Source organism: Gadus macrocephalus, chromosome 9 (assembly GCF_031168955.1).
Source record: "Gadus macrocephalus chromosome 9, ASM3116895v1".
NCBI lineage: Eukaryota > Metazoa > Chordata > Actinopteri > Gadiformes > Gadidae > Gadus > Gadus macrocephalus.
In genome coordinates this window covers 3,150,584-3,176,274 of record NC_082390.1, presented here as the reverse complement: position 1 = coordinate 3,176,274, position 25,691 = coordinate 3,150,584, and the positions used below count along the sequence as shown (strand labels likewise).

The window sequence follows — 25,691 nt, the reverse complement described above, 5'->3', positions numbered from 1 at the left end:
GAACATTTTCTATTTGACCATTTGCTGTATTTTTTTAAGGCGAAATTTCTCAGTTACATTGTTCTCAGTTACAAAGTGTTTTTTGGTAGAGACACACTGAATAATACATCATGTTTTCAAACTCAAAAATAATCGTTTGAATAATCGTGATTTCAATATTGACCGAAATAATCGGCATTATGATTTTTTTCCATAATCGAGCAGCCCTACCTGAAGGTGGCTTCAGGCCACGTTTATACGTAGCAGGGTATTTATAGAAACAAATATCCCCCCCCCTCCGTTTTCAAAAATAACATTGTGAACACAACATCGTTTTCAAAAAAGTTGTCGTTTACATCAAAACGCATAAATACGCCGTCGAGCGCCATTATACCTATGCCAGACCTATGGGCGGCAGTGTAGGGAGAAGGATAAAGCCATTCAAGCCAATCAGAATCCTCAGAATCAAGCCAAACAAACTGTAAACATAGGGCGCTCATATGACGTTAAGCATTTCCTGGCGCATAATGTGACGCTTCAGAACCTAAAACCCCGTTTCTGCCCGTTGACACGACAACATAACCGGCGTTTTCAGAAATCTCCACTTTGGCCGGAGTTTTTAGAAATGACCGTTTTCTGTAAACAAGAGACCCAACCGCGTGGAAATATCTGCGTTTTCCCTTCATGTAAACGGGGCCTCAGTCCCAGGGGCTGAAGTAGAGCCCGGCAGGGCAACACCATGCAAAGCAGAACCCTCTCGACTGTAGCTTGACACAGCTGATGTACAACGTCACATGACACGGACACAGACATGAAAAATGCAAGGCAGAATGCTCATTCGGCCTTAAAACCTACTTCTACTCCCCATTATTAAAATTTGAATCTGCCAAACATAACGCGGCGAAGCGTGCATCCAACAACCTCGACACAGCTTGATACCTTACATAAACCCCAGCACAATAACATTATTACCGGCTATGGTTAATAGCCGTCCAAGTTCACACCTCATATCTCCAGGATGGGGGCCCCGACTACATGTTATAAGAGAACACATGAGAAACTAACAACATGGTTCCAAAGCGGCATAGAGTTTCCAGATGGGCAGAGCCACTGACTGGCTGTGGGGTTGTTAATATACCCCCTGTTTTTGAAAACATTCAGTATGTCTCTCCCCATTGGCCAGAGTTTGGTTCATCCCTGTCCCCCGGAGATGGGTAGTGTGGGAATCTCTGGGATAACCTTCTCCTTCCTCTGTCTCGGTTGTCTAATAGACAAAGAACCCCGTCTGTTAAATAGGGATATACTGAAAAGTACTCTTTGTTGATAAGCCTTAGATTATATTATAATTGCCAGGTATATCGGCAAAAGGCCGCAATGGGTTTTTAGAGAGCCGGTGAATCCAAAATTGGGTTTATTTAGTTTAAAAGTCTTGAGCTGACCATGTGGGCAATGATAACAATAACCTTAATAAACCTTAATTTGTCTTATTATTAACCTGTATTTATTATGAACCTATTAATTGTAAGTACTTGCCACTTGTTTCTATGAACATCTTTACTGTAGCGACAGCGATATATTGGGGTTTCTCTTTCCTCAGACAAATGTACTTATTGTAAGTCTCGTCAGCCATTTACGGATAAACCGCTGTTGTCCAACCAACCTAACCTACCGCTTCTAACTCGGTTGGTGGTGGCTCGTCCTAGCGTTCGGAGGAAGACAGGGCCCACCTGCGCACGGACAACGAGCAGCTGCGGCAGGACTTGACGGACTCGGTGAGGGAGATGGAGGCCATGACGGACGAGTACAACAAGATGAAGATCGTGGTGCAGCAGACGGACGGCATCATGGACCAGCTGAGGAGGGAGCGGGACCACGGCAACCTGCAGGTGCTCGGCAACGCGGGAAAAAACGTTCAGTGCGGCCGGACCGCTTCATAGCAGCGCACCGAGTTTTTTTTGGCTGAACCCCATCAGGGTCAGAGTATTGTCGCCTGAAAGACACTTCCTGTGGGATGGCCTCAACGTGTTGCTGCCTAAGGTGTTGCCGCTAAGGTGTGGTTGCTAAGGTGCTGTTGCCGTTGGTCCCAGGTTCGAGCGCTGACGGAGCAGCTCCAGCGGCAGGCGGACGAGGAAGACCCCGTCATGGCCGCCGTCAACGCCAAAGTGGAGGAGTGGAAGGTGAGCCGCCGGTTTCCCGCCGTGTGACGTTGGGTCTGAACCGGGACTGAAGGTCACGAATCCTCTTGCTGTTCTCGTAATAGCCGTCGTATCCACACTTAACTGGGGTCAACTTCCCTAGGACGCAAAAAACGTTCAAGTGAAACCTTGTAAAGGGGTGAAAAGGAAGACGACCTCTATGTAACACGGTGATAAATAAAGGCAAAACTTTCATTCATAATTATACCCATTGAAAATACTTCGTAGTGAATTCAGAGACGGATATGTGTCATTTGAGGAGCAAGTGCAGGTAGGGGGGGTACGACCTCTTGCTCAAACACGGCGTAACATGACGTGGACTCCAGAAATCTAGGTTCAAACCCAGAACCTTTTGCCTGGGAGTCGGACCCCTTAGCAATTACACCGTCACTACACCAACTTACCCCTGTTGATACAAGAACAGAAGCAGGCGCGGCCGGCGACCCAGTGGCGTCTGCTCCAAGCAGGCTTGCTGCTCTGTGTCTGCGTTGTGCTCCCTTTAATGGGGAATGACACTCCAAAGCCATAACCCCCTCTCTAAAGATGGAAGACCAAGGTAGTTAGTGGTGCTAAAAGCAACCCTCCAACAAAGTTAACCCAGTGTAATTGATTTGGTGCGTGTGTGTGTTCTTCCCTGCTCTCCCGTTTCTCACGGGACGTTTCGAAGAGAGTGCTCTCTGCGAAGGATGACGAGATCCTGGAGTACCAGCACATGATCCGCGACCTGCGGGACAAGCTTCGGTCGGCCCAGGGCGACTCGGACAAGACCAACATCATCGCCCTGCAACAGGTGTGTGGGCCTCGCATCTACAAAGATGGGTCTTTCGATCTTTTGTTTTGAATACTTCCTTAATTGTTCCATTGCATTGTATTATTTATTTGTATTGAAATGTTGTTCTGGTGGTTTGAGCGACTGTTTATATCTATTGCACATTTGTTTTTCGGTTTTTATTTGTATGTTGTAATCAGGGCCTCATCGAAAAAGAGAGCCTGCTCTCAATGGTCTTCCCTGAATAAATAAGGGTTTAATAAAATAAAAAAAGATAGATCTATATGTTATGTATCTACGATACAGAAGGATACCCGCCCAGTTCTCAGTATCAAAATGAATACACGCATGTTAAAATATTTTCAACTCAATGAAAGCCTTTTAGACGATACAATTCTACAAAATGGCTATGCTTTCCAACGTGACGTGACGCCATTATTGTCTCATCTCATCACATTTTCCATGTCTCCAGTGATGGCTAGTTGCAGCGTTTCCTGTGGCCTTCACATAAGTTTCTGTCTCTTTTGTTCTTCTTCTTTTGTTTACTTTGCTTTCGTTTTTTTTCCACGCTTCTCTTCATATTTTGCCATCACTCCCTCCGCCACCTACGCTCCTGGCTAGGTGGTATACGAGCTCTGCGTCGTAAGTGTCTGCCATACGCTCTGTTTGACCTCATTCCTCCCGTTTCCTTTTCTCTTCTCCCTGCCCGTAGACTCTCCCCATCTCCCTTCACCCCCTGCCTATCTCTCCCAATGCCCCCGTAAAAAACCTTTATGACTGAAGGTCACCATGTGTGAACTCCATTCAGTGATTTGTCACAGGGCGCGTTACCCTGCAAATAGGAATCACTGCAAGGAGTGTGCAAAAGTGGTGCAACGTTGGGGCCAATGTTTGACAATGGCTAATGCTATGCCCGCACTTGGACTGACCTCGCACTCCACAAACGGTGCATCACGGCGACCATGCGTTCCATTTCACTTAAGCCCCCCCAACCCCATTATGCCCCCCCCCAACACCCGCCCTGTCCTCTGATTTGTGGCGCTGTGATTTGACGCATTGGGGTTGGATGTCTCCGAAGGCCGTGCAGGAGAGGGACAACCAGGTGAAGCTGCTGAGTGAACAAGTGGAGCAGTACACCGGAGAGATGGAGAGGAACGCCCGGCTCATCCAGGACCTCAAGAAGCCGCTGAAGAAAGGTGATCTCACATGCGCAACGCACACACGGCGCACATTTTCACGCACACATTCTCAGACACGCACGCACATTGATACAGACAGACATAAACACACGCGGACAGACACTAATGCAAACACATGGACTGAAAGACAAACAGACAGACATGGACTTAGACGTACCCACAGATAGACAGACACACATTCACAGACACGCATGTACATTAAGAAAGACAGACATGCACATAAACACACAGACAGACAGACAGACAGAAAAGCAGAAAAGCACACACATGGACGGACAGACAGACAGACATGGACTCTGACAGACAGACAGACAGACAGACAGACAGACAGACACATAAACACACAGACAGACAGACATGCACATAAACACACAGACAGACAGACATGCACATAAACACACAGACAGACAGACAGACAGACAGACAGACAGACAGACAGACAGACAGACAGACAGACATGCACATAAACACACAGACACACAGACAGACAGACAGACAGACAGACAGACAGACAGACAGACAGACAGACAGACAGACATGCACATAAACACACAGACAGACAGACAGACAGACATGCACATAAACACACAGACAGACAGACAGACAGACAGACAGACAGACAGACATGCACATAAACACACAGACAGACAGACAGACAGACAGACAGACAGACAGACAGACAGACAGACAGACAGACAGACAGACAGACAGACAGACAGACATGCACATAAACACACAGACAGACAGACAGACAGACATGCACATAAACACACAGACAGACAGACAGACAGACAGACAGACAGACAGACATGCAGACATGCACATAAACACACAGACAGACAGAAAAGCACACAAGACAGACAGACAGACAGACAGACAGACATGCACATAAACACACAGACAGACAGAAAAGCACACAAGACAGACAGACAGACAGACAGACAGACAGACAGACATGCACATAAACACACAGACAGACAGAAAAGCACACAAGACAGACAGACAGACAGACAGACAGACAGACAGACATGCACATAAACACACAGACAGACAGACAGACAGACAGACAGACAGACATGCACATAAACACACAGACAGACAGACAGACAGACAGACAGACATGCACATAAACACACAGACAGACAGAAAAGCACACAAGACAGACAGACAGACAGACAGACAGACAGACAGACAGACAGACAGACAGACATGCACATAAACACACAGACAGACAGAAAAGCACAGACAGACAGACAGACAGACAGACAGACAGACAGACAGACAGACAGACAGACAGACAGACAGACAGACATGCACATAAACACACAGACAGACAGACAGACAGACAGACATGCACATAAACACACAGACAGACAGACAGACATGCACATAAACACACAGACAGACAGACAGACAGACATGCACATAAACACACAGACAGACAGACAGACAGACAGACAGACAGACATGCACATAAACACACACACAGACAGACAGACAGACAGACATGCACATAAACACACAGACAGACAGAAAAGCACACAAATGGATGGACAGGCAGACAGACACGGCCTTAGACATACCCACAGACAGACACACACACACACACACTAGGTTCTCTCCGTGGTCAGGGCCACAGCTCCTCCGGCTCAGTCTTCATGTTATTGCTACATCCCCGTAGCGCCTCACCATAGGCGATGACGTTCAACATTTACGGACAACCCTTTACGAGCCAGAGCGGCCATCGTTTATGACCGGAGGATGATTTTTACTGTGCGTCGGCCCCGGACACAAGCGTGTCAATTTAAGCGATAAAAGTCCGAATGTTAACGGGTTTGTGTGTCGGCGGCGGGGCCGTGGCAGGCCCGTCCTCGGCCGCCCACCGCCGGGTGGAGGAGCTGGAGGCCAAGGTGGCGGCGGCGGAGCGAAGCGCCCTGGAGGACCGCCGCGGCGCAGAGCTGGCCGAGCGCGACGCCGCCGACAAGGACCGCGAGCTGAGCGAGACGCTGACCCGCGTCCGGCTCTACGAGTCTGTGAGTCTGACGCTACCGCACACTACGCTACACAACACGATGTTACTACACACTAGGCTACACAACATGACGCTAACGCACACTACGCTACACAACATGACGCTACCGCACACTACGCTACACAACACGATGTTACTACACACTAGGCTACACAACATGACGCTACCGCACACTACGCTACACAACACGACGCTACCGCACACTACGCTACACAACACGATGTTACTACACACTAGGCTACACAACATGACGCTACCGCACACTACGCTACACAACATGACGCTACCGCACACTACGCTACACAACACGACGCTACCGCACACTACGCTACACAACACGATGTTACTACACACTACGCTACACAACATGACGCTACTACACACTCCACTACACAACACGATGTTACTACACACTAGACTACACAACATGATGTTACTACACACTACGCTACACAACACGATGTTACTACACACTACACAACATGATGTTTCTACACACTAGACTACACAACATGACGTTACTACACACTACGCTACACAACACGATGTTACTACACACTACGCTACACAACATGACGCTACTACACACTACACAATGTTACTACACACTACACTCCATAACATGATGTTACTACACACTACACTACGTGACATTACGCCTTGCACACACTACACATCACATGAGTCTAAAAAACACACAATACACAAAATAACATCACAGTAGCACAAACTCCACCCCGTAACATTACGCTATGCACACACCACACTACACAACATGACGCTATTCACACACTGCATAACATAACGTAACGCTATGCACAGACTACACCGCACAGTACAACGCTGACCCTACACTACATAGAGGTGAAGCTATGGACACATTGTACTGCACCACGCTATGCTGCACAACTACACACACACACACACACACACACGATGCAGCGTCTACTAGCCCCTTCCGAGTATCTCCCCAGCCACCATACATTTGACTCCTTTTTAACGAGCATCTGTCTGCCCGGGGAAGAGGAGCAGAGGGCAGGAGGGGGACCGCTAATGGTGTCACTCTGTGGTTTATGAAGATGGAATGAGAATTGACAGACGAGCGCAACCAGCACTCTCTTTATAAAACCACAGGGGACCGACGGACTGGAAGCAGCCATCGCGGAGATCAAAGAGGGCAAGCGCCAGATGAGAATGAAAGACCGTGAGACGGAGGCTCTCGCGCGGGAAATTAACGGCCTGACGCTCGGGAACAACGAGCTCCAGGACGAAAACGAGGCGTTCAGAGAACGGCTAGGTGAGCGTTTTAGGATGTACACACGTAAATTGACAAGGCCATTCAACTTTTATTTTGAAAAGTCCTGAATGGCAGCTGCAGTCTCAAAGAACCCTTGAATAAGAACACAGATGATTGGTTGGATGCTTAGGGGATCAATAGAGCAAAATGGGGAGACCCAGTGGGAGAATAAACAGGCGAACAAAAGTTGGAAAATAGTGGATTAGTTAAGCGTTCTAAATGAAAGTAGCCAAGTAACCCTAATTCAGGGATGGGCAACTTTCATGATAAAGAGGGCCACATTTTTCATCATAACCATCGGAGGGCCACATGACTGCACACTTCAACTAAACGAGAGCTGAGAGAAGCTACACAATTTTGAATTTGGTAGATATGATTTCCTGTATTCTGGTGCATTTTTGGGATGGCCACTACCTAAAAAATCATCCAGAATCATAACCTATGTACGGTATGTTAATTGAACCAACATACATTCATTTCATGTTTTCCATGCTCAAACAGCCACATGAATGGTCAGTATTTTTATCAGTGCAAAGGGCTCACATACATCATCATTCAATGAAGTCAAAAAACTGAATAACAGTGGCCCAACATTAAGTGCAACAACTCAATGAACTCAAACCCAACAAGCAGTTGTAGTAGTTGTAGTGGCGACTTAAGTGTATATCTTTAATGACTGATATCGCTTCTAAGCAAACTAGACGCATGGGTTTGCCTTCGAATTCTATGAATTCTTCTCATCTTTCTTGACCGAGTTTTCTGTAACTCTATCAATTATTATTATTCTTTATTTTTTCTTTTTTTAAAATTATTATTCTTTTTTTTTATTATTATGTACGGAGAGACAACCTGACTGAGTGAGGATGCGGGCCGCATGCGGCCCGCGGGCCGCCAGTTGCCCATCCCTGCCCTAATTCATGATTTATTTTGAACTCTACTGAACCCTATCTTTGGATACCCAAGGAGCTTAAATCAGGGGGGATAGATGACAAAAACGACAGCCTGTGCTTTTGTGTCTATAAAAGGTCTGAGCCCCAAGGAGGAAGTGGATCTGTCTGAGTTCCTTCACGCCAAGAGCCTCCGACAGCGGCAGTACAAAGCTGAGAACCAGGTCCTCACCAAAGAGGTTTGGACCTGCGCCACACTATTATCAGCATTATTCTCCAGGGGAGCTTTCGGTTTGTTTCTTTATGGCGTTGGCTGACCGTGGACCTTTTTTGTTCAGATCGAGCGACTTGAAGAGGAGCGGCTGGAGCTGAAGAAGCAGATCCGTCGCATGGTGACGGGCCGAGGTGAACTCTGCGGCCTGACCGTCGCCGTTAACGTTGACCCCAGACACGGATGGGTCCCCGGTCTCGAGTCTTAGGTTCTGATGTGTAACGCAGCGTGTTGCGTCACCGCGAGAGCCTGGCCAGCGTACCATCCCTGTCCTCGTTTTCCCGACTCCTTACTTTTGTTTTATATTTGTCATGAGTGATTTGTATTCATGAAGAGTTATGTATACAAATCACTTATTCATATAGAAGACGAACTTCTGGTGGAAGTGAGTAAGGAGTTGGGAAAACAAGGACTCGTGGTTTAGAGTAGAGTAATAACGTACGATGAAAAGATAACGGCAGAGTTGGTTTGGCCGATTTCATTAACTTGAACACCAACAACATCTAAATCAACAACATTATCAACCCCTTGTCAATATGTTTAAATGGCAGCTGTGACTAAGATCGTCGGTTGAACAAACAATCTTGTTCAACCTACAATCCCAGATGGTTTAACGTGTCTAATCTCCGTGCTAACCATCCATATGCATCCAGAGCTGGGGGGATCCACCACCGCCCAGCTGGACCAGAACGACGCAGGGCCGAGTAAACTGCTGCTCCTTGACCTCCAGGAGGGCGCAGACAAGATGAAACGGAAGGTCAACCCCTCTAAACTACAGGAAGCCTGGGGTTCCTAGCAGGGGTCTTTACAAGCATGAGTCTAGAGTAAGAGGCCTCTAGGGACAGGGGCCTTTACTACCAGGGGCCTTTACTACCAGGGGCCTTTACAACCTACAACCAGGGGCCTTTACAACCAGGGGCCTGTAGAACCAGAGCTCTGTAGAACCAGGGGCCTGTAGAACCAGGGATCTGTAGAACCAGGGGCCTGTAGAACCAGGGGCCTGTATAACCAGGGGCCTGTAGAACCAGGGGCCTGTAGAACCAGGGATCTGTAGAACCAGGGGCCTGTAGAATCAGGGGCCTGTAGAACCAGGGGCCTGTAGAACCAGGGGCCTGTAGAACCAGGGGCCCTGTAGAACCAGGGGCCTTTACAACCAGGGCTCTGTAGAACCAGGGCTCTGTAGAACCAGGGGCCTGTAGAACCAGGGGCCTGTAGAACCAGGGGCCTTTACAACCAGGGGCCTGTAGAACCAGGGGCCTTTTCAACCAGGGGCCTTTACAACCAGGGGCCTTTACAACCAGGGGCCGGTACAACCAGGGGCCTGTAGAACCAGGGATCTTTAGAACCTGGGGTCTTAAGAGAAAGGGACCTCTAGATCCAGGGGTCTAACACACAGCCTCAGACTGGAATGACCAAAATATGAATAGCAATCTATCTCAGATGAAGTCTCCGATCTCACAGCTATTGGAGGCGAGGGGTGTCAAAGGGCAGTGTGATGATGCTTCTGTTGTGTTTTATAGACTGAACACTTGCAGAAGGAGCTGAGTGACAAGGAGAGAGATCTTGAGCAACACAAGACCCAGTCCAACCAGCTCCGAGTCAAATGTAAGAAGGCGGTTCTTTAACCGACGGAAAACTAACGTTGGGGTTTATGGGTTGCTTGTTGAACTCGCAGCCCTAAGTATTTTGACCCCCATCGTCCAAAACATATATGTTCCTATGTAAGCCTCCCAAAGCTAGATAACCCCTAGCCCCTACCTGCTTCTCCATAGCATGTTTCTTCATTCACCATGAAATATATATATTGTCTAGGCCGCTGTTTTTCGGGTTGGAAAAAAAGCTCCTCTTAATTGTATATACCGTAGATATATGTTCTGTATGACATTTTTTGTAGCATTGCATTTTTTTTGTCTTTTATATTTTTTGTCTCTTTGTTAATTCATGGTGCTGTCATAGTACAATACTTGCCGCTTTGACACAGGAATCTCCCATCTGGGAGAAATACAATATCTCATGTGAACGTTCCCCTTTCGACATTCAACAACGTGTGGCATTGAAGTTCATGTGCAGGCTTTCCCTCCCATTGAACCTCCTCTTCAGTGGAGGAGGTGTCCAGGGTCAAGAGCGACCTCGAGGCCACGCTGACAGAAGTCCTCACAGCCATGAGGGCCAATCAAGAGCTGGGGGCTCAGGTTGCTGTCGCCGCCCCCTCCTTGGAGGGACTGCTCAGAGTACGTGAACCACGTCAAAAGACGTCCATGCGCGTAGTCCCACCACATCAACCGCAGCAATACTAACGCACGACACAGCCCGACCACACGACGACTTGGTCAGTTAGGACGAAAGTTTCAACATTAAAGGGCACATATTATACCACCAGGTGTGAGTGGGATTAGCCATTACAAGCCGTTTCGAAAATCGGCCTCTTCTGACGTCATAGGTGGGCGTGTCCACCTAGATGTATGACAGATAGATGAGCAACGTTTGCTACAGAAGGCTGGTAGACTGATCTATCAAGCATTGGTGGACACGCCCACTTGGGATGTCAGAAGAGGCCGATTTTCGAAACTGCTTCTCATACTCACACCTGGTGGACTAATACGTGTGTCCCCTTTTAACTATGTCAATTCGTCCATCCTCAAAATGAGGTCAATGGGCCTTAATGGGTTAGAGGGCTTTGTTCTGGGACACCACGTTACATGGACCCCGCTCAGAACAACACGATACATTGACCCGGCGGCGGGTGCAGCACAGTAACTGGTCATTCACAATCCGAACCTTCCCCACCATCCCAGGTCATGGAGGGCATGGGTTCACCCGCCTCTGGCAAGCCCGAGGCGGTCTCCCACCTGCAGGCCCAGCTGGACCAGATGACGGGCCGGAACCAGGAGCTCAGGCAGGAGCTGCGCCTGGCCCGGGAGGAGGCCGGCGAGGCACTCAGTGGGCTGGCCAAGGCTCAAGTAAAGGTACTGGTCGGCTTGTCTGTCCGGGAACGTATCCCTTGTTTTATTTTATTTTATTCCCCTTTTTTCCACGTGCTGTGTGTTTGTGCTCCATGTTTTAGTCCATGTGTTGTTTCTCCCTTTCCCATCTAAAGGACCACAATGGAAACAAGCCTTTGGGCTTCATTGTGTTTTTTTAATCCTTTTGAACACTTCTGTTCATTGTTGTCCAATATAGTTTTCAATCAAAAATCAATCAACACTGGGATGACCCGGAACTGGTGGCACTGAGATGACGAACCACAGCATTTATATCTCTCGGACAATGTGCTCAGAGTTTCCCTGTTCAGCCGATGTGTTGTGTTCTGTTGTCCTATCCACGAATTCCTGCCCTCGTGAACACGTAGCTGATCACACTACTAGCGCTGTTTTGTTACTTTATTGATCGTACTTGATCCTGGATCAGATTGTGTTGGAGACATGATGTAGTACACTACGGATCGTATTGGTCATGTGACTGTGTTGCACTCCCTGTCTGTGCGGCGGTCAGGTGACTCAACTGGAGTCCGACGCGGAGATCCCGAAGCAATCCCCTAGCGAGTCCCCGGCGTTCCGACCTTTGACCCTGCCCGCGGATTTGGCTCCCTCGAGTGCGGAGATAATCAGCACCCTGAACGAATACGCCATTCGCCTCCTCCAGGTCACTTCAGTTTACCCTCCTTTGTTTGTTTGTGTCTCTGATTGAGAAATGCTACGGGTATGGCCCATGTCACTGTGCTATGTAATCATTTCGACAAATGTATGATTATATGGAATAAAGTATAATTATATAAATATATGAATGTGTAAAATATTTTTTTTTTTCAAAATGTGCAATATTTTGTGCAATAATGTGTCTGCCACCACAGCTGTATAACAGTATGTGTTTATTTTTTGCTAGGAGGTTAAAAACAAAGAAGAGTCAGCCGAACAGCTCACGGCCGCTCTGGAGAAGTACAAAAGCAAAGTGGGGGTCATCTTCCACAGGCAGGGTCTGCTGTACAAAGAGCATCTCAGGTGGGTCCAACGAACGCCCGGTCCACCGGAGCCCCCCGTGTCACCACGCTCCATCTTACCGGCGTCCTCCCTCACAACTTCTGCTGTCGAGCCATCGGGTCGGCTTAGCTCAGGAGGTAGAGCAAGTTGCCTTGTAACCGAGAGGTTGCTAGTTCGATTCCCCGGCTCCTCCTAGCCGAGTGTCGACGTGTCCCTCAGCGAGACACTGAACCCTAACTGCTCCCGACGAGCTGGCTGTCGCCTTGCATGGTCGACTCTGCCGTCGGTGTGTTAATGTGTATTAACTGTTGTAAGTCGCTTTGGATAAAAGCGTCTGCTAAATGCCCTAATAATCTCTCTTGTTGTTTTTGTTGCCACAGTGACAAGGAGGCGTGGCAGAAAGAGAGGGAAACGTTTGCAGAGCTGAAGAACAAGATGGAGGAGCAGAGGGATGTGGATAACGTGAGGGTCCAGGAATTCAACGTGAGTCGAACCCACCAAAAATAGGGTGGAATTATGGGTACTGGATATGCAAGGGACCCAATGGTCCAGGATATTAAAACGTCAATATCAACCGCAATAAACTAATAGAAATAATATTATAACTGGATTACCAGATGACTCAGAATATTTAAGCCTTCTAGCCTCTCCGGAATTACAATAATCAGAATTTGCTTTTTGATAGAAGCTGTTTGCTCGAATCAAAATGCCCGCATCTTTGAACCAGAGCCTGCTGGAGAAGCTACGGAAAGATCCGGAAGAGTTGCGGCGGCAGTTGGCGGAGACGGTGAGGCAGGTGACGGTGCTGCGGGTGAACGAGAAGACGCTGTCGCGGCGCTACACCCTCCTCTCGGAGCAGGAGCAGCAACTCCGCAAGGACAACGGCAAGCTGAGGGTCGACAGCGGGCACATGCAGGTCGCCGTGACCGAGAGGATGGGCTACCTGCAGAGATACAAGGTACAAGTAGCCAGGACTCGTAGAGGTACAAGTTACCATGACCTGCAGAGATACAAGGTACAAGTAGCCAGGACTCGTAGAGGTACAAGTTACCATGACCTGCAGAGATACAAGGTACAAGTAGCCAGGACTCGTAGAGGTACAAGTTACCATGACCTGCAGAGATACAAGGTACAAGTAGCCAGGACTCGTAGAGGTACAAGTTACCATGACCTGCAGAGATACAAGGTACAAGTAGCCAGGACTCGTAGAGGTACAAGTTACCATGACCTGCAGAGATACAAGGTACAAGTAGCCAGGACTCGTAGAGGTACAAGTAGCCATGACTTGTAGAGGTACAAGTAGCCATGACTTGTAGAGGTACAAGTTCCCATGCCCTGCAGAGATACAAGGTACAAGTAGCCATGACTTGTAGAGATACAAGTAGCCATGACCTGTGGATGTACAAGTAACCATGACTTGTAGAGGTACAGGTTAACATGAGCTGTACAGGGGAAAGTTACCATGACCTCTACAGTTACAAGTTAACATAATCTGTAGAGGTTAAAAGTACAAGTTACCATGACCTGCAGAGCTACCAGTTAGCATGACCTGTAGCGGTACAAGTTAGCATGACCTGTATAGTTACAAGTTAGCATGACCTGCAGAGATGTAAGTTAGCATGACTTGCAGAGATATAAGGTACAAGTTATCATGATGACCTCCAGATATACAAGGTACAAGTTAACAGGACCTGTAGAATTACAAGGTGCCGAATGACCTGATTTGTATAGATACAAGGTTCAAGTTAGCATGACATATACACTGATACAAGGTGCAATTCACAATTAGAGAGCAACTTAACATAGTTGACAACTTTGTGACTTCACGTGGAAAACCACAGCCTACTCCACAGATTTCCAAGGCCCGTTTAAATTTAGAGATATGATATCCATATCTGCATTAGCCTAAAAACAACATTCTCTTATTCCAAGGAATGGTGGACATTTTCTTGAAACATAATCGAACATGTAAGTATTCCGTTGGACGACGGGTATGTCACATTGTCGATTCTTGCCAACATTCCCATGCTCTGATTAAACAGACATGTTGTTTGATAGGGTTAGGGTTATCAAAGTTTGCAATGTTGGCAGTCTGGGAATTTAGTTTCATGGGAGAATCATTTCACAACCGTCCATGACATGATGAAAGGATGAAAGGAACAATATAGGATGAAAAGGATATATTTGGGCCCCTTTTATGGACAGGAGAGGGAACAGACAGACCCGCCGTTCCCTATGCGCAGAGTATGCAGAGTGCGTAGGGCACCAAGTACCTGAAAAAGGGCAAAAGGAATAAACAAATAAACGGCATTTCATTTGTGTTTGTGTTTTTTAAACCCAAAACAGAAAAACAAAAATAGCCTAGATACATTTGTAGGCTACACCAGAAGGCAGAACGCAGCGAGCGAAGAAAAAAGAGCCTACCACCTAAACCAGGAATAGACTGTCCAATTATATTTAGCCTTAGTTATGGCCGCACTTGAACTATATGGGGATTTTATTCGTGAACTATTTGACAATGGAAAGATCTCGTAGCGCTTTAGAGCGCTACGAGATCAGTAGCGCTCTAAAGCAATCTGGTGCACCGAAGTGCTCCGTTATGACGGTGAGGAGGTTCTGTGTGGAGCACAACCTTCGAAGAAGAAATCTAGTTTCTTTCTTCTTCTATGTAGCCTATTGTACAATAGCCTATGTAGGCTACTTGTCATTGAGATGTATTTGAATTAGAGCTGTCAAGCGATTAAAATATTTAATCGTGATTAATCGCATTAATGTCATAGTTAACTCACATTAATCGCGATTAATCGCAAATTCGTTTTCTATGCTAGATATCCCTTGATTTCTTTGTCCCATTAATTCTTCTCGTTTTAATTCTCTTATCAACATGGTGAAGTGCATCGGCTTGCCTTGTGCAAATGATTTTTTATTGATAACAACATTGGCATATACTGATCAAAACAGGAAGATACAAAAAAAGAGCCTATAGTGCAATTAAAATCTAAGCAGTCGTTTAGACTGCTTTGAACAAATGTCATTTGAACATAGCAGTCAGGCTACTGCTTCTTTGTTTTGAGCCAAAGAAAAAAAAAAAAATTCTCCACGGTCATATCGTCCACTCGCAGACTAAGTCGCCGGCTCCCATGCACGGAAAACAATAAAGCTGGCCATTGTAGAATGCGAGACTCAATGGAAAGTTTGAAACGTCTTTATATGTATTTTTTTAAAACCACGTTCCCTTTTCCCGGCATTGTGGTTTTATCTAAATATCACAGAAACAAAACAAGCAAATGGATTATTCAATATTCCCGTTTTGATTTAAAAAACAGAAAAATGCCGTTTATTTGTTTATTTCTTTTGCCCTTTTTCCGTTTCAAAACCAAATCAGAAAAACCAAAAAACTACTCTGTTATTTGGTTTTTCTGATTTTGTTTTAAATCGGAATATTCAAAGAACGAACCATACACGGATTGAAGAGGCCCACCGTTGTTTTTTTCTTAATTGTATAACCTATCACTCAGGGCCGGTGCCCCCCCCCCCCCCCCCCCCCCCACACACACACACACACACATAATTTAATGTCGAGGCGCCTAGGGCACCGAAACGGCCAGCGTCGGCCCTGGGAACACATGCAAGAAAGAGAGCGGTAATAGCCTTTGTATTCAAACAGGTGTGTCTTGTTGAGATGGAGAAAGTCTCATGCTACAGAGGTCTGGACAAGGCAACCGCAGAACCCAGGAGTTTTGTTTAAAAAAAACAGCAGGGCATTGAAAACAGCCGTACATCTAAATCTACATCAGATTTACATCAAAAACACAACTGCTTAGAATGAAAGACAACAGTACATTAAAAACACCAGAAGGCCTCAATTTAAAACACACAAACATGTAAAGCACTCCAGTACATGAAAGACACAACAGTTCATTGGAACACAGGTTAACAGTATACAGCAGCAACACTGCTTTGCTTTAGGGTATTCCCCAAACAACACTTCAAACCAGGAGGATGGTCTGCATTCGGAGTCAAAGCAGTGACACCCTAACCCTACCAGCCTAAGGCCCAATCCCATTTCTACCCCTTACCCCTTAGGGGGGGGAGGGGGAAGGGGAAGGGGTGAGGGGTAGAAATGGGATTGGGCCCAACCCTACCACAAAGCATTTACAGGGATTGAATGCATGGCCGAGTTGAAACATCGGTCTTTCCCTGTTGTTTCCAGGAAATGGCAGCGTACAGGATCACGGCCCTGCAGAAGGCTTTGGATGAGAGCATTCCGTCCTCCGACCTCGACCGGGCCAACAAGCAGTACACGGAGTTAACCGTCAAATACAGAGACACGCTGCAGAGAGACAACCACATGGTGCAGAGGACTTCCAGTCTGGAACATCTGGAGGTACTCTCGCACGTTCCGTTTCAAAGATTTCTCGTTTTTGGGAGCATCTGTTTCCTTTTTCAAACTCTTTGTCCGGGAAAGGGACAACAGCAACACCGACAACGGCACTACAATCGAAACTTGAATTAATCCGGCTGGAGAGAGAGGGGGGCTTTTCTCTGTGCCAGCGGGGTTTCTGATTGTTCAGGACGGACAGGGAGACGGGACAGAAAACGAAAGTGGGTTGAAAGAGGGACGCAGTGAGGTGGAAGAGCACTGAACGGGATGGGGGCTTCTCGGCGGGGGGGGGGGGGGGGGGGGCTGTGTTCTAGGTCAACCCTGTGCATTTTCCCAAGTTCCGTGTGCTCGTACTGAGCTGGGAAAAAAACATTTTAAGTATGTCTCCCCATCTGCTTGGAACAACCTCCAGAAAGACTTAAAACTATCAGAACTGATCTTACTTGATGCCTTTGGCTTATTACTTGGGGACTTATTTTGTGGAAATATTGGACGTTGTACCTGTGATTAATTCCTCACTTGAATTCCCAAAACGGTCTTTAATTTGTGTGAAAATTGTGCGTTTTTGTTTGCATGAAACATGTATGTATCGTCTGTTCCACGCTGCCCACTTTGCCAGGTCTCTCTTGAAAAAATAGATCTTAGGCCCGATCCCATTTCTACCCCTTACCCCTTCCTCTTACCCCTCCTTGTTTTGAAGGGGTAAGGGGAAGGGGGGAGGTGTAAGGGGTAGAAATGGGATTGGGCCTTAATCTCAATGAGACTTTTACCTGGTAAAAATAAAGGTGAAACAAAAAGAAAGCATTGATAGTAACGTGCAGCGCGATGCCTCCACGCAGCAGGAGAACGCCTCGCTCCGGGAGCAGATCTCTGAGCTGGTGACGGAGCTGGAGAGCGCCAAGGAGAAGCTCAACACCCTGGAGCAGGCCTGGGAACACTGCAGCATCGTGGGTAAGCAGACCGCCAAGGGCCGTGCGAGACGGCCTCATCGACCGCTTTTATCGCTTTGACCGAACGCCACCTCCAATCATCACATCCAGGCGTGGGACTCGTCGATAACTCCATCCTAGAAAAATATTTTAATGCGTTCGATATTTTATTATGGTTCCAAGCGCTGGCCAAGTCTTGCAGGGCATGAGTTACAGAGAAGGGAGTCTGTGTGCGGGTCACCAGCTGTTCAGGCCTTCAGGCGGCTCAGTTGTGACTAGGACGCTGGAGTGGTTATCTTTAAAGGAATTCATGATGTGTCATGGAGTTATAAACTGTGAGCTTTATGGGCTGTGATCAGGTAAATGGTATGGCAATGAGAGCCAAGACCGTTCGGCCGGTAAACTGTTTGATCATTTTTTTCCCGTGCTATTATTAATGTCTATTGTTATCTATTCTAAAAATAGGTGGGTTGACACTGTCTTATTGCAATGATAATGTATCGGGTACAAAATGTACGCTCATCCAGCTCAGGTTGTGTTGATGCTGCGCCCTGGTTCAACTCTGGCTCCAGGGTGGGATATGCTCGCAATAACAGCCCTTACGATAAATCGCAACGTGAGCGCGAGGGAAAAAGAGTCGTCCAAGCCAAGAGAAGCATACTTTCGACGCGCCTTCCAGCGGCATTCATCTTCCGACGTTCTGCGGTGGGGGGGGGGGTGTTGAAATTTCTTCAAAAAATGCCTTCTTTTATTTATGCATTCCTCTTCACTCTTGGTGGAAAGCAGCAGGTGACGTCAGGGGCGTGGACAAGGTGAGCAAAGCACTGGCCAACCGCGAGACGGCGTCCGCATCCAGACGCATCACCACGCTGGAGATGAAGGAGCTGAATGAGCGGCAGAGGGCCGAGCACGCGCACAAGATGTGCGAGCACGCCAGGAACTCCCTCCGGCACGCAGAAGAGCGCAACGCAGAGCTGGAGGCCAAGTTTGCAGAGGTAAACTCTCTCTCGCTCTTGCCCACGTCATCTCTCTCTCTCTCTCTCTCTCGCTCTCGCTCTCTCTCTCTCTCTCTCTCTCTCTCTCTCTCTCTCTCTCTCTCTCTCTCTCTCTTTCTCTCTTTCTCTCTCTCTCTCTCTCTCACGCACTCTCTCTCTCTCTCTCTCTCTCTCTCTCTCACGTTCTCTCTCTCTCTCTCTCTCTCTCTCTCTCTCTCTCTCTCGCCCCCCCCCTCCTGCCTGTCACTTTGACCCAAGGCCAAAGAAAGCTCTTGGATGATGATTGCTCTCTCACACACTGAGACTTTGGTGTGGTTGTTTATGCTCAGGGTTCCATAGCTACAGTGCTGGTCTTGTTTGACCTTGAAGTTTTAACATTCAAGTCATTATAGTCAAGGTTACCAGGCAAACATCTCCAATTCAGGCTATTTTGGTCGGCTATTTTGGTCGAGTTGAGTAAATATTTTAGAAACGTAGATACTTCGATGTTATGAATCATTAACGAACAGAAATGGGTGAAGGGATCTTGCTTCAAAAGCCAGTGAAACAAAATCCTATTTATTTTTAAACGCCTTAGAATGTCTTCTTGAACATAGTAATTATGTCTCCATTATTAATAAAAGTGTAATTTTAAGACACCCTTTCGGGAGGATGACACATCAGTAGAGCAGGAAAAAAAAACACATTTAAGAAAGCCTTGTTTGGCTCCGTGACCCTCCGCCCGTCCCCTGCCCGTCCCCTGTCCGTCCGTCCCGCAGCTGACCAAGCTGCACCTGGAGGCCCAGCGCGTGGAGCGGGAGCTCAGGGACCAGCTGGCGGACAGCGTGAGCCGGGCCACCAGCGACGCCGACCGCGCCCGCGTGGCAGAGCTGGAGAAGGCGGAGGCGGAGCTCCGCGTGGAGGCCTCGAGGTGAACCACCGCACGCCGGCCGCTAGTCCCAGTCGTGTGGGCTTGTATTGCCCCCTCCACAAACCCAGTTGTGATGAGGGACTCGGGTTCTCTCCGCAGGCTCCGAGAGGTGTCTGACGTGGCCAAGATGCAGGTGTCTGTGATGGAGGCCCGGCAGCAGTCCAGGGATAAGGAGACCGAGTCCTTCAGGAGGCAGGTTCTGGACCTTCAGGTGAGGAGATAACCCGAGGAGCTCTGTGTGCACAGACGATCCCCCAATCGGCAGATGTTACGCTACGTGAGGAGGCCAAAATCCATGGCATCCATTCATTTATTTTTGTCTGCAATGTAGAAAAAAAGTAGCTCGTTTGCCACCTACCGCAAAGGAAAAACGTACACCTAGTTCCGCTCCTCAGAACGCATAGCAGTGCTCTGCGGAACGCCTAGTAGCGATCCGCAAAACACCTGGTACCGCACGGTGTGCGTGTGTGGAAGGCAATCGTTTGCACACGTTGCATTGAAGCACATGGCAGCTGTCCTTTTTTTGGAGACATGAAACCGATGGATGATTGGCGGTAGGATGGCAGCGTCTCTCTGCATCAAACGGAGTCATTGGCGGGGCAACCCGCTGGTTCATTAACCACGAGCAACAGGCCTCCCAGTCACGCAGCCAGGGTGGCCAACAGTCCTTCGCTGTCAAGGCTATCAAATGTAGGCTTGTTAAGCGATATCATACCAGACGGAGTGCTGTTCTACTGAGTATCAGCACAGCTGTGATTCGGTCGAACTGAAGTGCTGGGCACTGGAGATAATCACAGCCGTGCTGATATTCATTTGAACAGAACCGCCGCAAGCGGGATTTTCTCTTTAATGCAACCGTTTTAAAAGCGTTATGTAAGAGTTGACAGAAATAAGCGACAACAGATGAAGATTTTTTTTCTTTCTTTTGTTTACTAAATGAATTGGCTCCGCGAACGCAAATGGTTCCGAAACTGGGACCGGTTGTTCAAGATTCAAACGTGACAGCATAAGTGCTTACTCTTACTTTCAGACGTCACTCAATAATCATTACAGGGTGCACCACAAAACAACTTATTATTTAGCTACTAATTACAAAATAACTGCTGAAAAATTACACAATAATTACAGGCGTTAACCGGTGTAATCAATGCTAATGGTGGCAGTTGGGGATAATAAGTAAACTACACCGGTTGAATTTAACTGGCGGAATTTACTGTTGTAATCTGTAATACTGTAATCTGTGACCTAAACAAATGCATAAAAAAACGCTTTCTCCGGCTGACAGGGGTCATCCAGGAGTCAGGAAATGACCCCTGACAGGGGGTCACGGGGTCAGAATCACATTCCACATCGAATACAACGAGGCCCCTGACTCGCCTTAAATGCTGGAGCTTTATGTGCTTTATCGCCGGTCTGGGGCGGTCTGGAGCTGATGTTCTCCCAGAAACGTTTTTCTTTTAACGGCGCCCTTAGTGTGCTGGCGGGAGACTATTAGGAGCACAGTGAGAGGGAGCAAACACACACTCAAATAAAACCTGAGCAGCAGCCCGTCCGTGGCGGAAGCCTCTGATGTTCAGCGCCTGATTGTGGTGTTTGTGGAGTGGGTGAAATGAGTGCCAGATGACGGTCCGACCGCGCGTCCCGGCGTTTTGGAATCGGCGCGCCCGCCAACTCTTTAGTGTCGGTACGTGCGTGAAAATGGAACACAGGACAAATAGAACACGCTGAACAGCAGTCAATTAATCACGGCAATTATTTATATCGTTATTGTTTTTTTTTTTTTATCGTTTTCTTTTAGGATTCTTTTGAAGAGCAGTCAATTAATCACGTCCATTATTTATATCGTTATTGACTTTTGTTCTTTATCGTTTCTTTTATGATTTTTTGAGCTTTGCCGGGAGAATATAACATCGGAATGGGAGAGAGACACTTGATAGGTGCATTCAACCTGAAAACACAGATTAAGGGTCTAGATCTCCCTACGACCCCCCCCTCCCCCTCTCTGCCCCCCCCCCACCCCCCCCCCCCCCCCCCGCAGTCCCAGTCGGACGAGAAGGCCCTCCTGGGCCGGCTCCACCAGCAGGTGGTGTCGCTGCAGCTCAGCGAGGCGGCGGCCCTGGGCCGCGCGGAGGCCCTGACGGCCCGCCTGCGCGCCCTGGAGGCCTACCAGCTCCGGGCCGAGCAGCGCCTGGACGCCGGCCAGCGCGCCCTCTACCTGGCCCGGCAGGACGGCCGCGGCCGCGCCCGCCACCTGCGGCAGACGGTGCACGCGCTGCGGCGGCAGTGCGCCGGCGCGCTGCCCCTGGCGCGGCAGGAGCAGCTCTCCCTGGCGCTGGCGGAGCTGCAGGGGGAGCGCGCCGCGGCGCAGCGGGAGAGGGGGGAGGCGCGGGAGCAGCGGAGGAGGGCGGAGGGCCGGGCGGAGGAGCTGGAGGGGAAGCTGGCCGGTCTGGAGGAGCTGGTCGCCGCGCTGGGGGACGCCAAGGGAGCGCGGAAGGTGGGGAGAGGGGAGAGAGGGAGAGAGGGGGGAGGGGGAGAGGCGACGGCGTGGGGGGGGGCTCTCACGTCGCTCGCTCTATCTGTGACCTCTCCCTCTCTCTTGCTATCCGTCTCTATCGATCTGTCTCTACCCTTCTATCCATATCCATCTATCTCTCTCTATACATTTATCCATATCCATCTATCTCTCTCTATACATTTATCCATATCCATCTATCTCTCTCTATACATTTATCCATATCCATCTATCTATCTCTATACATTTATCCATATCCATCTATCTATCTCTATACATTTATCTCTCTCTATACATTTATCCATATCCATCTATCTATCTCTATACATTTATCTCTCTATACATTTATCCATATCTCTCATCTCATCTCATCAATCTCTCTATTGACCTATCTGTACCATTGTGGTAGAAATTAGTGAGTATATTCTATAGTAAACCATGATTATTAATAGGCTTAATAATTTAAATAGTGGAAAACACATGACGCCTGAGTCAGGTTTCACACCAGATGGTAGGTACGCAGAAATGCCCTGGGAACTGCAGGGTCAAGTCATGTTGACCTCCACCTTTCAGGCGTGGGTCATTTTGACTGACAAGCCTAATCCCTGCGTACCTCAGACCGGGGCACGGTTGATAACATGCTGAGATGAAGAGACAAGGCGGAAAACCTCATTAGGGACAAAGGGAACCTCCATTGGATTTCGAAGTTCCTGTATGTGTATAAAGGAGGGCTGGGACCGAAGTCCAGCCAGTGACTTTGCAAACTTACTCAGGCTGTTGTCGATGTTGTTTTTCTGCACGATAAAGTCTTTTGTCAATTCTTGCTCCGGACCCCTCGATTTCTTTTGCACTCTCTCTCTTGAATTAGTCTAAGTGTTTTAAATCTCGGTTAATCTCCGTTACCATCTCTCTGTCTTGCTATCGATCTATCTGTATCGACTCTCTATCCTTCTATCCATATCCATACATCTATCTCTATACATCTATCTGTACCATCTGTCTATCCTTTTATCCATAATGCAACGATCTATCTCTATACATCTATCTGTACCATCTGTCTATCCTTTTATCCATAATGCAACGATCCATCTCTATACATCTATCTGTACCATCTGTCTATCCTTTTATCCATAATGCAACGCTCTATCTCTATACATCTATCCAAATCGATCCATCTCTCTATTGATACATCTGTACCGTCTCTCTATCCGTCTTCCATATCAAATGATCTATCTACACATCTATCCTTATCCATCTTTCTCTATACATCTATCCTTATCTATCCATATATCGGTACCATCTCTTTATCCTTCAATCCATATCCCTCTATCTTTCTCTATGCGTCCATCCAGATACATCTATCCATCTCTATCGTCCAATTCTGCACTCTATCAATCTTTCCATCTCTATCCTTCTATCCGTGTCCATCCATCTATTGCCAGCCATCCATCCATCCATCTATCGCCATCCCTCCCTCCATCCACCCCGTGTCCGTCTCTCTGCCTCCAGGTGATGGAGTGGCACCGGCGGGCGGAGGAGGTGCGCCTGCAGGACATGCGCCGCGGCAGGGAGCTGGAGACGCAGAGGGAGGAGATCCTCTACCTGAAGGGCCTGGGAGAGGGCCGCGAGCGCGCCCTGCGTGCCCTGGAGGAGGAGCTGGTGACGGAGCGCACGGTGAGACACGCACATCCACACACACACACACACAGGCACACGCACGCACACGCACGCGCACACAATCACCGTGCTTTTGTCCCAACGGTCTGTCTTTCATAAGCAGACGGGGGCTAGGGTTGCTTGCTCAGCCTCGCTCAAGGCTGTGGACACGGGGATTGACCCGAGCACATTTCGGCTGGGAGTCAAACCATATGTCTAGGAGTAGGCATGTGGTTTGACTGAGTACACATACCGATGCTGACGACTATGTGTGTGCAAAACACACTCCTCAGAAGAATTCAGCCAGCATATTCCTCTCCCTCAAATATTTTGTCATGTTATAACCGGAGTAGTCCCAATTGAAATGACTAATGAAATATGACCGGCTCCACTTTTACAAGGGAATGTAAAAAATATTCAATAGAGCGTGAAGCATTCAGACAAAGCCCCGCTTTGATCTCCTACGATAGAGGAAGCTTTTTCCCTGTGCGATGGCAGCCCGGTGTCTCCCAGCTCGGCAGGGGGGGTCCCAGGAACCGCGGGTGTTCATGAAACCCACAGAAGCATGCTGCGTGGTTTGGGGTTTCCGAGCTTGCTCAGGAAGAATCCATATCGTTAAATAAAAGTGGAACACGGCGTGGAACGACGCCTCGTAACTCCCGTTATAAAGAGAGGCGGTGTGTGCTCGCCCCCCCAGCTCTGGGAAGAGCGGCAGGTTTCTTGGGAGCAGCGGGAGGTGGACCTGGAGCGCCGGCTGGACGCCTTCGAGACGCGGCAGCAGCAGCAGGTGGTCCCGGGAGCCTCCCAACAGGTGCGGACGCCCCTCTGTGTCCTTATTGTTATTGTTTTTGTCGACGATGGATCTAGCGTCGTATCGGTTGCTCAGCGCTCCCGATGAACGCACGCAAGGAACACGTGAGAACACGTGTTGATGGCCCGATAGCACACGCAGTTGTTTTGGCGTGTTATTTATATAAATAATGCATCATCGGCCCCAGTTTGGCCCCACTGTCGCTGGTGGAAGCAAGGAGGGGCGCCTGTTGGAACACATCGCGCACGCTGGTCGGTTAAGAGATCACTTTTCTGACACGTCGCGGGTGGAAGCGTGAAGAACTTTTAATGTAAATTATTCCTCCATGATCATATCAGTTGCCAACCGCATGTTTCCACGCCAAGATCATGTTCCTGGTTGAAGAATTATTGTGAAATGAAAGATGTTAGGCTTTTCAGATTATTTTTTTGATGCAATATGCATTTTATCGCCGCCATTTTGGTTCAGGTAGGTGCTTTAATGGAGGATAGGGGGAGAGTTTTCTGTATATTATTTAAGCGCACTAGCAGCAAGTGTCATGTGGTATTTCTGAAAGTTTGTGTGTGTGTGTGTGTGTGTGTGTGTGTGTGTGCGTGTGTGTGTGTGTGTGTGTGTGTGTGTGTGTGTGTGTGTGTGTGTGCGTGTGCGTGTGCGTGCGCACGGTGGTTATACAGGCTGAGCAGCAGGACTTGCTACCAGACCCCAGCTGGCCGGTGGCTCGGCAGCTGGAGTTCGCCCTGAGGAAACTGGGGGAGCACGGCCGCACCATCCTGGAGACGCAGGCCTCGTGCAGAGCTCTGGAGGAGGTACCCCCACTACCTAGACCGGGTACCCCCACTACCTAGACCGGGTACCCCCACTACCTAGACCGGGTACCCCCACTACCTA

General features: G+C 48.3%; 1 protein-coding gene across 6 annotated transcripts in view; it reads left to right on the top strand.

The window, feature by feature from the left end:
* Positions 1-25,691, top strand: part of cep290 (centrosomal protein 290) — a 50,717-nt gene that overhangs the window by 4,845 nt on the left and 20,181 nt on the right. For 3 of the 6 annotated variants that reach the window (XM_060060266.1, XM_060060268.1, XM_060060264.1), the window contains 26 exons: positions 1,683-1,865; positions 2,067-2,156; positions 2,842-2,964; positions 3,565-3,585; positions 4,022-4,139; positions 6,006-6,175; positions 7,309-7,471; positions 8,497-8,597; positions 8,697-8,763; positions 9,283-9,386; positions 10,150-10,234; positions 10,730-10,860; positions 11,425-11,595; positions 12,122-12,271; positions 12,512-12,627; positions 12,987-13,089; positions 13,334-13,564; positions 16,820-16,993; positions 17,830-17,941; positions 18,706-18,914; positions 19,673-19,824; positions 19,924-20,035; positions 21,863-22,318; positions 23,846-24,010; positions 24,690-24,803; positions 25,478-25,609. In XM_060060266.1, the coding sequence (XP_059916249.1) occupies positions 1,683-1,865; positions 2,067-2,156; positions 2,842-2,964; positions 3,565-3,585; positions 4,022-4,139; positions 6,006-6,175; positions 7,309-7,471; positions 8,497-8,597; positions 8,697-8,763; positions 9,283-9,386; positions 10,150-10,234; positions 10,730-10,860; positions 11,425-11,595; positions 12,122-12,271; positions 12,512-12,627; positions 12,987-13,089; positions 13,334-13,564; positions 16,820-16,993; positions 17,830-17,941; positions 18,706-18,914; positions 19,673-19,824; positions 19,924-20,035; positions 21,863-22,318; positions 23,846-24,010; positions 24,690-24,803; positions 25,478-25,609 (3,753 nt within the window). The remainder of the gene's footprint in view (positions 1-1,682; positions 1,866-2,066; positions 2,157-2,841; positions 2,965-3,564; positions 3,586-4,021; positions 4,140-6,005; positions 6,176-7,308; positions 7,472-8,496; positions 8,598-8,696; positions 8,764-9,282; positions 9,387-10,149; positions 10,235-10,729; positions 10,861-11,424; positions 11,596-12,121; positions 12,272-12,511; positions 12,628-12,986; positions 13,090-13,333; positions 13,565-16,819; positions 16,994-17,829; positions 17,942-18,705; positions 18,915-19,672; positions 19,825-19,923; positions 20,036-21,862; positions 22,319-23,845; positions 24,011-24,689; positions 24,804-25,477; positions 25,610-25,691) is intronic. The other 3 variants (XM_060060269.1, XM_060060267.1, XM_060060265.1) reach the window with 1 other exon arrangement.